General features: G+C 34.1%; 1 protein-coding gene across 1 annotated transcript; it reads right to left on the reverse strand.

Moving 5' to 3' along the window:
- Positions 1–4257: 4257 nt before the first annotated feature.
- Positions 4258–5451, reverse strand: LOC146950163 (Stress responsive A/B Barrel Domain-containing protein). The gene is made up of 2 exons (XM_085746111.1): positions 5317–5451; positions 4258–4686 (listed from the first exon to the last, which is right to left on the reverse strand). The coding sequence occupies exons 1-2, from the start codon at positions 5442–5444 to the stop codon at positions 4479–4481; spliced, it is 336 nt and encodes a 111-aa protein (XP_085602237.1). The 5' UTR covers positions 5445–5451; the 3' UTR covers positions 4258–4478.
- Positions 5452–14664: the final 9213 nt, after the last annotated feature.

Raw genomic sequence — 14664 nt, forward strand, 5'->3', positions numbered from 1 at the left:
AAATATTAGTAATAAGTAGGTCAAACAATGAATGCTTTTGGATTTCCTCATCATTCCATAAGACACTTGTGCTTGTGCGAGTGTAAGTCCTGACCCTAGAAAAAAATATGACATTTGAATTTTAAGAATCCTAATCGCCGTTAATCATATGAATTAACAAAACTTTTCACCGCAAACCTACAAATCTTACCAACTCCCCCAATTTATAGTTTTTAATTACAAGTTTAGTAAATTGGAGAGTAAAAAACAACAATCCATGTGGAGGGGATAGTCTTACTCCTATATTACTTGAATAGTTTGGTGCACTTGTCAAATTTTTTATCAAGTTTTTGACGATGTTGTCAAGGATTGTTTATCTTTTCAACAAGGAAATTGTTTTACTTATTTGTTTTATTTTTGTTTATTTGATTCTATTTTATTTTTATTTAGTTAGTTGTTTTATTTTCGACTAGTATCTTTTCTTTATTTTTTTTCTAATTCTAAAAAAAAAAGTATTTACAAAACGATTTGTTTCTTTTTTATTTTATTTTATCTTATAAATATGACGAATTTTTTTAGTTCTACTTTTCTCACGCAACTCTGCTAAAGGTTTTTTTCGAGTTTGTTTTATGCGTGGTTTAAATTCAGGTACCATACTTTTTGACTCGGAAATTGAAAGAACTGAAAAAGGCCATTCGAAAATCCATCCGGCTAGCTAGAGAAGAAGCAAAGTAGTTAATATTCCACTCCCGGACTATAACGATTTTATATCCGACAAATCCAAGATGGAAGATATTCCACACATCACACTTGTAGACTACGAAAGACTTGGACGAGGTCTTTCTTGGGTTCCAACTAGCAAATCCAACGGTGTTTGACATCAAGAATTCCGTCCTCTACTCTATAAAGGATTACCAGGATCACCAATTTTAAGGAAAGTAGTCTGAAGATTGCAATGCACATTTCACACACTTATTGGAAGCTTGTGGCACTATGAAACCACGAAGCGTGTATAATCCGACAAGCGTCGTCTACTCTTAAGTGGAAGAGCAAAAGATTGGCTAAATGCACTTTCAAGTGACACCATCGCTACTTGGAATTTAACAAATTCCTTGATCGTTTCTTTCCAACAACAAAGTACTTGGAGAGGAAGCAATAGATTGCTAACTTCAAAAAACAAGATGAGGAGACACTCTATGATGCTTGGAAAATGTTCAAACAACTTCTTAAAAGGTGTCCAGGTCACATATTCAATGAGATGGAGACAATGCATACATCCACCACTAGCTTGAAAGACCAGATTCACATGCTCCTAAATGCATCCATATGCTCCTAGATAGGTGAGAGCAAAAAATCTTCAAGAGGATGAAAAAGCGCACTTCAGGGTCAAAGAGGCCACGGTAAACTTGTGAAGCTATCTAAAAATCCTAAGGTAGTTTGATGCAAGTAGGGTGGGAATAGGCCAGGTTAGGCCAGACTTTGATAGGTCTGAGCCTGGCCTACGAAATTTTTTGCAAGCATGGCCTATGGCCTTTCATAGGCCTTACTTGGTCTGGCCTGGCCTAACCTATTTAAAAGTCTGGCCTGACCTGGAAGCCTATTTCCAGGCCTACTTCATATTAAAGTCATTAAATATTCAACTTTGTCTACTTCTAAATAGGCCACCTTACAGCCTATTTCATCGTAAGTCCTGTCTATTGCTATAAGGCCTCAAAGCCTATTTAAAAAGTCCATTATTTGAATTTTCTTGATTTTTATTCTAATATAAATCATATTTTAATATAAATAAAAAATAAATTTTAATAATATGCATAAATAGGCCAACCTATAAGGCTTCGTAGGCTTTTTTCGATAGCCTAAGCCTGACCTATTTACTTAAATAGGGTTTTTCAAAAGTCTAAGCCTAACTTTTTTTCTTAAACAGGCCAGACCAGGCTTAAAAAGGCCAGGCCGTAGGCCCCTGTAGGCCGGCCTGGCCTATTCCCAACCCTAGATGCAAGTTCTTTAAGATGGCGGAAGATATTTCGAGGATTGAAGAGGTAAAAGTGAAATCTTGTGAGACTACAAGTGTAGTTGGTAGCAAGGGAGAGCAACAAGGCGGTTGATGATTAAATTAGCATTATCATCGATTTAAAGTCAATGTGGAGAATTGTTTAATGTGACTAAAGATCTTACCATATATCAAGAAAAGGAGAAAAACATTTGTAATAGAGGTTTTTGGTACTGTCTCATGCGCGATGCGTTTTCTATCATGCGCGAGGTGCATGGCACCGGATCTGAACCTTTATTTAAGTTTTTTCTTACACTTTTATGAGCAATTTGGTTAAACCAAAGGAGAGAACTTTTAGGAAATTAAAGACTAAGAGTTGAGTGTCTTTGTGTGAGATTTATGGATTGGGAAACATCGTAAACAACTTGAGAGAGTAAAAATATTTGAGTCTCTTGTTCATGGAAAGAGATTGAGATATAGGTAGAAACTAGGAAGTCCTTGGAAAACATGTGGAAGCTAATTCCTTGTAATCTCTTTTGTATCTATTTGTAAGAAATTCACTGATAGAGAATCAATGAGATCTCTCTCCTCCATGCGTAGGTCATTGCTAGGGTGATTTGGGTAACCAAATTTTAGTGTGTTTATTTCTATACTCTTTTTATCTGTGTTCTTGCTTTGCTTGTGAATTTGTTTTGCTTAGTTACTAGGTATGTTGTTGTTTCTTGATACTATTTTGAATTTGGTTGCTATTGACTCTTGTTTTACATACCAAAGTTTATTTGTGTGATTTGAATCCAAATTCACAACAGAATGCTTATGATCAATAACATATTTGAAAATTTTATTTACCCCCACTAAAACCTTCCAAAATCTTCCTTTCAAAAAAAAAAAAAATGTTGTAGAAGAACCAAATGTGACATGGAAGACAAGTAAATTATCATTAAAATAGACTTTATTGAACGTCATTGACTATTTGTCCATCCCTTCTCAATACAAAAGAGACTTGAAAAGTAGATGGCATGTTTGGGATGTGAATTTAAAACTTGTATTTTGGATTTTTTTTTTCCTTTTTTAAAAAATCAAAATCTGCATCGAAATCTGAATCATTCAATTTTAATCGTTCAATTTTAATTGAATATCCACCAATGGTGGCAAGCTGGCAATTACCAAATTGTGACTGCACAAAATCCATATCCCTGAATTGCTAGACATAAAGTTGAAATCCATAGATTTTCCATGTTGGCACCATGGTTGGTTAATTACCTTTTTTCTTCCACTAGGAAAAGGTGATATGATACTCGTTTTATGTGAATCTGTGAGCTTATACTTGGAGACATGTAAGTACTTAATTTTTTTTGCTTTTCATCATGCCAATGCATGTTCCACACTCATCTCTCTATCTTCCCTGTTAAAGTAACTTTTCTGTCTTAGCACTTTTAGGCAAGCAGGTGATAATGTTATTCTCTCGAAGTTAAAAAGGACATGACCAAAAGCTGTTTGTTGTCTCTCAGAATCATTCTCTTGATCAATATACTCCCTCCGTTCCTTTTTAAGTGTCACTTTTGGAGAAATTTTTTGTTCCTATTTAACTGTCACTTTCAAAGTTCAATGCAACAATAAATGTTGTTTTACCAACATTACCCTTAGTTATTTATTGTGGAGAGAGAAATATATGAAATAAGATATTAAATGACTAAGGCTATTATAGTAAAAGTATAGATTATTGTATGAGAAAAAGTAACATTTATTGAGTGTCTTGGTTTATGTAAAATGTTAAAAAGTGACACTTAAAAAGGAACGGAGGTAGTAATAAGGTTGTACCGGGACCATTGTTAAGGATTCTAAATTATGAAAATTCAAATTTTTATAAAAAATTACCACTTAAGATCCTTAAGTGGAGTATGTCGTTGTCTTAGAATTAGGGTATGTTCCATCGGTTGTCTCCAGTGGATCGATATTTGAAAATTGGCCAAAGCACTAGCAACAACCAACACCACCTTACAAAAATAGAAGTTCACAACCATCTTTATCGTCATGACTGAGACGATAACCTAATTGGTGTCGGTTTGACAAAAGCATTGAAAAACAAGCAAAAGTTTTGTTGAGACATGCATATATGTTTTCTCTTGTTTTTGCCTAGCTGACAAGTAACAACAGTTAAGTGTCTCCAATTTTACTATAATTTAACAGTAAATAATGATATTTCTCAGAATTGCACAAAAGTAAAGTATGCTTTATGATGTTACAATTTTTGTGTAACATCATAATTTACATGAAGCACAGAAAAATAGTAACAAACTCTCAAAATCATATCCATTGATTAGAAGGCAAACCCTTATCTTTTACCATACAAATATCACAGTACAGATTCAAATAGTAGCAAATATTCATAAACTAATTACTGAACTACGAACAAAAGGCACAAACAAGCAAGAACATTCACACACTTAACATGTTTCAACTTTTAATAATGAATTATTTATTGTTGGAATATCTTCATTCTTCATGATTATGCTGCTTCCTTAACTGGCTTGACAAGGGTTGAGGGGAAATCAAGCAGCACAATCTTTTCAATAGCTGTTGAAAACTTTTCAGAGAACTCAACATGACTTGGATGGCTCTGAAATGCAGCAAAATCTTCTTTCTTGTTGAATGTCATCAAGAAGGCATGAGTGAAACCTTGTCTCAACACATCTAGGCTTTCAATATCCTGTCCCCTGTATGATTAGAAAGCTTATGATATGATAGTACTATAAAGAGGGTTTTGTGCAAAGATTTTTTACAATGCCAAATAATCATAATCGTCACATCTCACATCGTTAAAAACCGATTACTTATAACTAGTAATTTTAAAGTCATATTATATATGATTAGTTGTGACTTGATGACAGTATACAATTATTTATATTGACGGTATATCAAACTTCAACTCTAGAAAAAAAAAAATATCCACAACTACGAGTCTACGACCGTGATGTAAGCCTGAAATCAAATTTTTTTATGTTTTCGCGTTGGTAATGTGGCCACAATCGAGGCCTATTTAACTATAAATCTCAGTAAAATCATGGATTACAATAAAACTGTGAACACGACAGCAACCTCAATCTAAAACCTTGATATTTAAGTACATGAGAACTATGATTAATTGTCTTTGTTCTACTTTGAACCCTTGTTCTTGTATTTCTGTTTCTGTTATCTAATATATCAGTGGTGTAACTCAATAAAAACACTATCTGTATCAAAGGTTAATAAACTGAAGGACTTGAGAATGTTTAACTACTTGCTCTTATGTTTACTGAAGTATAAAGCCTCTTGCACAATATAAAAGGTAAATGTATAAGACATACCATTCAAAGGATTTGACAAGATCAATCTCTGAGACCAATTTCTCCATCCCTTTTGTAAGCTCTTCCACTACTACACCTTCTTTGAACTTAACAATCACAAAGTGCTTGAATTCCTCCATGACTACCATTCTTTGTGAAGTAAAGCTTGCTACTAGGAGCCTAATATATAAGCACAATTTAGGGTTCAAAGGTCAAATTACCTTACTGTCTTGATCTGTCAATTGTCAGAACCCCACGACTCATTTCATTACTATGTTGGCCATAATCAATTATGTAACTTCTACCCTTCAAATTCAAAGTGTGTCCAGTGTCCAACATGTGTCAACGTCTAATACGATACTGACGCATGTGATTATTACATTTGATTTTACATTTTTACATTATTACCGATGTCGACATGTTAGTATCATTGTATCCATATTTTTGCTTCATAAGTAACCAATTAATAAAAAGTTGTAGGGGACAGCATCGACAGCTTAATCTTAGGAAAGGTACTACATCTTTTCATCTTATTGACCCACCAAGGACCAACTTCTTTCTATCAAACAGTAAAAAAGTTGTCTAGTTTCATTGTCTTGTGGCACATGAAATGGAGGGTCCTTGTTTGTTTTATTTTTACCTATAGAAGTTTGAGTGTGATATTTGGCCTCATTGTGAATCAGAAAACATCATGATCATATATGGAAGAACCTTTTTCCTTCCTTCACTTGCTTTTTCCTTTGAAAGATGTGAAGAAAAGCAGTGATTCAATTTGTGTGTGGCTGGACTTTTCTCCATGTCCTATCCATGTGCCCTGAATTATTGAACTTCAATAGTTGGATGGACATGTTATACATGTACCTATTGTAAAGAATCTTTACTTAACAACTAGGCTTGTAGTCTAAGTAACACTCTCATATTATGTGTAGTCTTATATAGCTTTCACACATACAGGTGATTTATTTCCCATTTCATCAATTAACCTTTCACTATTGAAGTTGTGGAATACTAAGATGGCATCATAGCTTTCTCCAAGATCTATTGAGCCACTTGCTATCAAGTTTCCGTTATCGGATCACTCACCATTTATATCTACGAATCAAACTCAATAGTATTGGCCGTGAGGGGGTGTGTTAAAGAATCCCACATTAGACAAATTAACCGATGTTGAGTATTTTATTATTTTATTTTTCAGAAACATGTTTCTAATGTTTGATTTGTAAATGCAGAGTATTGTTTCTGAAACATTTTATTTTCCTAATATTAATTGTTCTTTTAATATTTTTTGACATTATTCTAATAGTTTTAGTAAAAAAAAAAAATATATTACTCCTCAACATGTACATATTTTCAAAATGAGAATTAAACGGCCCACAAGTTAACTTTTATGATTACGTATAAATTATTGTCATAATAAATGAACAAGGTCTCTTAGTAAGTAAAAAAAAAAATTGAACGATCACTGTTAAGTTCCTTCATTATAATTATATATTTTAAGCAAGTTCAATGTATAAACAACAAAAAATTTGAAAGTATATATTATGGGCTACTCGTTGCCTATCTTATCATCCTTATTTTTCTTTTTTAAAAAATAAATAAATAAAGTCTCGAATAGAAAATAAAGAATACCTAAATTTAATTTATTAAGTGTGAGACTTTTCACTTCTCAAATCGATTTTATAATGAACATGTCAAGACTCAATATCTTAATATCAATATAAAAACTTAATGCTTATAAAAAAAAAACATAAAAACTGAATTCAATGGCTTACCCCTTACAACTTGTATGATTAAACTTGTCCATGTTTCCTTAAAAAAAAAAAAAAAAACTTGTCCATGTTAAAAAGACAACCTAAATTATTTTGAACGCTCTAGTAAAATCAGTAGGTAATCCATCTTTTTTTGACAATAGTTAGGTAATCCATCTAATCACCAGTTACAAGAAGAAATGATTTCCACGATTTGATTAGCTTTTTCTTTTGACTAAACGATTTGATTAATTTTTCTCCAACACAAAACATGTAATTCCTTTTTTTTTTTTATAATAAATATGTGATTCAAATACTCCCGTTTTCTCAAAGAATACACTATTAAAAAAAAGTTACCTTTATATTTAAATTAATTTTCAATTCTAAATTAATTTTCTGCGTGTGGCAGAACAAGAATGCTGAGTTTATTGTTGGTTGATGACTCTATTAGGATATGGAATTTAAGCATTTGTTCCCAATGGTAGTTAACTACCGATAGGTGATTTCAACGGTAGTTAACTACCGTTTCACCATCTGTAGTTAACTACTGTCGCGATTTTGCCTAAAAGCATACCTCCTATTTATCCAACACCTTCCATACCTTATTATCAAAAAACCCCAAAAATTAAATTTTCCTCCCAACCTTTGTATCAAACCATTGTAGAATGATTGCTAGAATGTTTCTACAAACATTTGACGTCAAGAAACAGGTAATGCATCTTTTAACCCGTTTACATTTGCTGATTTTTCTGCCATATTTTTTTATTTTCTCACATGAACTTGCAACGGAAGTTAACTACCGTTGCCATAAGAACTTCAACGGTAGTTAATTACCGTTGATACAACTGTAGTTAACTACAGTTTTGGCCTTCAATTTTTAAAATTTTCAACAGCTACTGCCATGATTTTTTTTTTTCAATTTTTTTTCTTTAGAGTTAAATATTAATTAAACGTTTTTGCATTGCTATGTTGTTTATTTATAGTTATGGTTGAGAATGCGGATGATGATCCGATTGAGACAAAACCTAATTTTGTCGATTATTCCGTCGAGATCAAACCGCCTAAGGTTGAAGCTTCGGTTGATGTGAAACAAATACAGATGAAGCTTTCGTTCATGTTGAAACTTTCGTCGATGTTTGTTATACCCTAATTTTGGACCTAAAAATACTATATTCCTCTTTTCTTGTATTTCAAGTCATTTGATATGTCTCTGATCAATTACATCTTTCTCTGCATTTTACTTCAATGTTATTTGCAAAATTCATGAAAAAGGGCATTTTAGTCATTTCCTATGTCAAAATTTCTTTCAGCCTTTTAAAAAAATTTGTTTGAGTCTTTTCAAGTAGTTTGAATAGGTCCCTGTTTCATTCTATGTCAAAATCCAGTTCAAAGATTGCATTTGAAGTCATTTTGAGTCAGTTTTGCCCCTAGGGGCATTTTAGTCTTTTCATACATCAAAACCCTGTTCAAACTCTTAAAATTGTCCCTGAGTCTTTTAATTTTGTTTGTATAAGATTGTTGCTTTAATTTCTTGATAAAAATCCATTTTAAAATTTGCATCTGAGTCATTTTTAATCGTTTTAGCCCCAGGGGCATTTTGGTCATTTCACACGAAATTTCGGCAGAGAGAGGTTACTTTGAAGTACCTCATTTAAGCCATTGGTTCGTTTTAGTCCGTTTTGTCAATTTTAATCGTCTCACTTTACGTTTAGTCAAAGTTACCAATTTTATTCCAATTTTATTATTTTTCTTCTTTTGTTTCATTTTTGGTCCTTTTTTTTTTAATATTGCATTTGGGTCCTTTTTGTCTTAAAATTGCTTTTTAGTCTTATTGCAGAATGGTCCCTTTAGTTTGTTATTTTGCAGAAAGGTCCTTAAAACATTTCAAGTCCAAAGCCGAAGCTTTTAGTCCAAATCAAGGTAGCATTTCCTCATTGGCTCAGGGTCACACATGTCAGCCTATATAAAGGCCACATCACCAATTACACAGGATCATCATCAATCACTCAGTGACACATCACCACCAAAAGTCTAACAGAATTTCTCTCTTTCCCAAGTCACCACCGTAACAAACTCAAACCACCACAACAGAATCAAAAAACCACCGTAACAAACTCAAACCACCACAACAGAATCAATCACCGCCACAAAAATCCTCAAATTCATATCATCCACATCAATTCACAAAAAAATTCATCACGAAGTGCATCAAATCAGTATCAAGTTCAGACAGGGGATTTGTCTAGAAAGTTCAGAGTTCTGAGATTGATCTTTCTCTTCGAACGCAAAGCCTGCATTCCGACGGGCGAATCACCCTAGCGGAGAAACGGTGTGATCACAGAGACAAAGAGTGAGAAGAAGAGAGGGAATCGAGACAAGAACCAGTGAAATCACAGAGACGAAGGGTGAGAAGCCAAGGAGAAACTTCGATTTATTTTCGAAGTTTCGATCAAAATATACCTCAGAGACGAAGAAGGAGCTTCAACGCCTTTTCTCTTTTTCTTTGGTGTTTCCAATTTTCCACAGGTATACTCAAGAACCTCCTCGTTTTCTATTTTAATCATCATCGAAGGCTCAAAGTCAAAAGTAAATCGGTTGTAATTGACAGATCGACAAGTGTAAGATGTTGTCGAAAAGTTCCAAAGTTGAAAAACCAGAAGTTGAAACCCTAACAGTCAGAAGTTAGGATGAATACCGTTTATTTCGAAAGATTAAGTTAGATTCATGATCAGCATGAAAAATAGTATAAGTTAGGGTTTAGATCCAAAGATAGCGAGAATTTGAGTGTTGCCGGAATCTGGAATTCACGGCGGTGACAATGAAGATTCGATGATCGATCTTCATCGTCTCCAGCCGTTTCATTCCAGAAACCGGCGGTGGAGGACGAGAGAGAGAAGAGAGAGAAGTGAGAAGGAACGAGAATGGACTGGACCGGCAGGTTTGGGGTTTTATAAGCCCCTGAACCGGTCTGGTTCAATTCTGGTTCACTTGGCTTTCTTTCGTAGCCATAGGATTTAGGGTTTGATCTTTGGATCAATCCAACGATCCACAGTTCCCAGGAGGATCCAGATTCGTTTAGGGTTGGGATGGGCTTTTTTGTCCTGCAAGTTTCGTTTTCCTTCTTTTTTTGATATTTTCCTCTTTGTAGTTAAGTTTGGCTTGACCCCTGGCATGACTAATTTTGTTTTAGAAATTCCATAAAATTTACATATACTTTCTTGATAATTTTGTGTGTGTTTTGTGTACTTGTTTACTGAAAAACTTGAAATATTGTGACATTTCTTGCTTTATTACTTGAATTTCATGTTAAAAATCCATGAAGTTGCAGTTGCATGACTTAATTCCAATCCTTGATAATGTTTGTGGTTCATGATATGATTTTGGGTCTGGATGTTTGTAACTGTGTTGATGTGTTTTACTGACATGTGCATGTGAGATTGGTTACTTGCTTGGCAGTTTGTTTTGTGAATAAATGGTGCAAATAGGTCCTAAATCACATAAAAATGCAAAATTTCAATGACACTTGGATTCTCATTTAAACCTGGATTTATGACTTGAAAGTATGTTGAATGTGAGGATTATTAGGTCGTACTCAAGCCTTGCATTGGTGATGAGATTTTAGGGCTATTTCACATTATTTTTGCTTGTTTTTTATGTCAGTTTTCTTACTTTTGTTATGATAGCTTTGACTTGCTTTATATCTTGTGCTACTAATTTTTTTTGTTTCATGTTTCATACATCATAAGCATTCCATATCTCATCTCTTTCTCCACTTTAATTTCTTGCACTTTAAGTTTCACCAAAAATTAGAATGTAAAAGCTTAGGATATCTTGTATTTTACTTTCATGTCATTTAAATTCTTGCAAGACCATAGAATGTATCTAGGCCAACGATGTAAAGGACAATGGACTTTAATGATGTACACCGACACAAGCACCGACACATGCACACACACCACTTTAGATATATAGTTAGAATATGCATGTTTAGATGTATGTTTAGGATTGTATGTTTAGATGAATGCCTAGGATTCATACTTAGAAAAAAATCATTTTCCAAAAAACTTGAACGAACTTCACTCAAATCATTTTCAAAATAAACCTTGGGATCAAAATCCCATTGAATTTTCCTTTTCTTTTTCTTAAACAAAAATCTTAAAGAATTTTAATCATACTTAGACCATATTTTGCAAATAACTAATTCAACCTCACCTTTTCTTAAATTCTCATGCCCTTGAGGCCTCTCAATCTCTATTCTTCAAAATTCATTTTCAAACTTAAAATCAACCAGCAAAAACAAAAACATTTTTGGAAGAGAACTACGGTGGATTTGATCCCTTAAACGGGTACGTAGGCAAGGAACAAAATTCCTTCAATTCAAATAAAATAAAAATTCAAACACATTCTTCTCCCTCCAATTCTTCACTTAGAAAACTCTTAGGCTTAATATCACTTTTCAAAATAGCATTTAAAAATAAAGCGCGCGCGTAGAAATTAAAGACGGTTCCTATAGGATACTATAGTCGTTATGGGTGCCTAACACCTTCCCGTAGCGAAAACAACTCCCGGACCTTGATTCTCAAAGGGTTTTGCTTACTTTTTCCCTTCCCAAGAAAAAATAAGATATCACCGGTTAAAAAGGTTCAAACGTAATCAATGTTTGACACCCGAAAACCAAGATAAAACAATGTTGAAGCTTTACATGTTATTTATGGCGTGTGCTAACTTGGTGTCAACGAAGTGGACACAACTTAATTCTTTTCAAGTCAAGATACATGGAAAGATAAAGATGAATTGCTGCGTTGGATACGTTGACAAGCAAATAGAGCCGTATTTACAGTTTTTATACAAAGAACTAGTATAAAGAATCCAATGTTGGAGTTATTTTGTGAAAGGAGTGATGATCACAAAGTACCGAAGAAAAAATTGAAGCATGTAACAACATGATCAAGAAAATATGGGTGTATTTTCAAGTTATGTAGATAGGTTAGTAGGAAGAGTACAAATATGTTTATTTCACAAGAACACAATGTGAGAGTGTTACGTTGTTTAACAATTTTTTGACAGTTTTGATCATGGACTTCACCTATAAAATCAACTTGTACAAGATATCATTGTTTGAGATAGTTGGGGTCACCTCAACCGATATGACATATTCGGCTGCTTTTGCTTTTGGACGGCTGAGAAAGAGGAGAACTATACTTAAGTTTTACAGATGTTGCTTCAACTTATTAACTCAAAGAAATATATGCCTAAGGTGGTTGTGACTGTCTGACTGACAGGGATACGACTTTGATGAATTCTGTATAAGTTTCTCTCCTTGAAACTAGTGCAATACTTTGTTATTTTCATGTTAGTAGAAATGTTAGAGCAAAATGTATTACAAACTGAAGAGTGAAACCGAAGGATGTTAAAGTGGATGGGAAAGAAAAGGTAGTCAAAGAGGTGAAACCAAGTGATATAGTGGATACCATAATGAGAGCATGGAATGATGTGATTGAATCTCCTAGAAAGGATTTATATCCAAGTGCGTTAATGCGATTCCAAGATTATTGTAAAAAACTTCCAAAGTTTCTTAACTATGTTCAAAGTACTATTTTGGATACTGTTAAGGAAAAAATAGTGAGCGCATGGACAAACTGTGTCTTGCATCTTGGCTGCAGAACCACCAACAAAGTTGAATGAACTCATGGTAAATTGAAGAAATATTTGAGCAATGGTCTGGGTGATTTCGGTACTTGTTATAATATCTTGGAACATAGATACAAAGACAACATTTTATACTCTACGTTGGAGGTGAGTGTGGGTGTGGGTGTGTGTGTGTGTGTGGGGGGGGGGGGGGGGGGGGATATGTCTAGAGCTGCCGTGAGCTATTGATAAGGACATCGTATAGGCTACCTTGTGCATGTATCATTGCTATGAAAATTCATCACAACAAGTCTATTCGATTGGATGAGATAGACCGTCATTGGAAAATGTTATGTATGGGTGAAAAATGTTTTTATGTCATTGAGGAGTTGAGTGGTATTCATTAACGTCTCAGAAAAGTTCCTTACCAAATGAAACTACAAATCAAAGAGGTTTTGCGTCGGTTTGGATTTTCAGAATCCACAATGTTGTCTCCACCTCCAAGAAAGGTACCAACTAAGGGAGCCAAGAAAAGAGTCAAATCTAAACCAAATGAGACATTGACTAATCGATTCCCATCTTCGTGGGAGCGTGTTGATTCCCAATTTTTGGATAGTCAATCGTCACCAACAAAATCATCATTACCTAAAAGAAAATGTGCTCGTATCGATGATAAATGCCAAGAAGTGTTAATTTCATGTTGTATTTTATGCACTTTTTGTTACTTGTTTTGCAAGTTATTGAAGGAAAAGCCGAGAAATAAGTGTTAAATGCCTTATTACGCTTTATATATCTTACTCTATCCTTTTATGCAGGAATTTACCCCAAGACACTGATCAAAGACCAAAAATCATGAAAAAGTGCAAAATGGCAGAAGCTGATCCAGGAGGCAGTAGCAACTCGCACTCAACTTGCAATGCGAGTGCCAATGCGAGCAACTCGCAACTGCGAGCTCATTTACTCGCAATTGCGAGTTAGGGCGGTTTGACTCCTTATTTATGACGTGGCAGCAACTCATTGGTCCAGAAGAAGCACTCGCAATTGCGAGTGAGGCTGCTCGCAGCTGCGAGCTTAAGCAGAACAGAATGCTATTAATAGCCACTTGCTATTCTTTGAAGATATTATCTTAGGAAATATCTTAGATATTAGTTTTCTCTTAGTTTTTCATAGCTTTTCATTGTAATATTTTAGAGAGTAATAGGGTTAGATCATATAGAGTGAGAGTGATTTTGGAAGTTGGATTCTTCTTCCTTTGTTGAGACATCACAAGGTGTAATGAATCTTTCCTTTTCAATCCATCCTTGCAAGGCTTCCATGATGATGTGTAGCTAAATATCCTTTGTTGGGATGAGAGGTACTTGATCCTTGCTAACATATAATCTTTTGATCTTGCAATATATGGTTCTAGCAATTTATATTCAATATTGTTGTTATTCTTGTTGTTAATGCTTTCAATGAGATTCAAGATGATTTGGACACGAACTCTTGAATCTAGACCTAGAGTAGCAATCTATCTTAGGTTAACTTACTTGACATCTTTGTTAATCTTTGGTAATCACCATTAATCAAGAGTTTAATGCTTTCGGACACTTAGTCAGGCTGGACACGGTCGATTAAGTTATCCGATCATCTTTGTGATCGTTTAAGGGATTTGGACACGAATGTTTAAACGATACCTTAGAGATAATGATATCGCTTTGGACACGAAGGGTATTGTAGAAATGATTGTGATAATTTCGTATGGATCATTTAGTTATGTGTGACGCTTGGTTAAGGAACTCTACTCCTAACAAGTTTCAAGCCTTATTTATCTCAACTTTACTTTTGCAAGTTAGTTAATCTAGTTAGAATTCAAACAAACAAGCACTCTTAATACTTGGAATGATAATTGATGTTGACTTGTCTTCGATTTCGCACTATTCCCTGTGGAGACGATACACAAATACTTATCTTGTTTGATGCAAAGATACTTCATCAAAATGGCGCCGTTGAC

This window comes from Medicago sativa, chromosome 2, assembly GCF_051527215.1.
Source record: "Medicago sativa cultivar Bolivia chromosome 2, Bolivia_mono, whole genome shotgun sequence".
In the NCBI taxonomy this organism is placed as follows: Eukaryota; Viridiplantae; Streptophyta; class Magnoliopsida; order Fabales; family Fabaceae; genus Medicago; species Medicago sativa.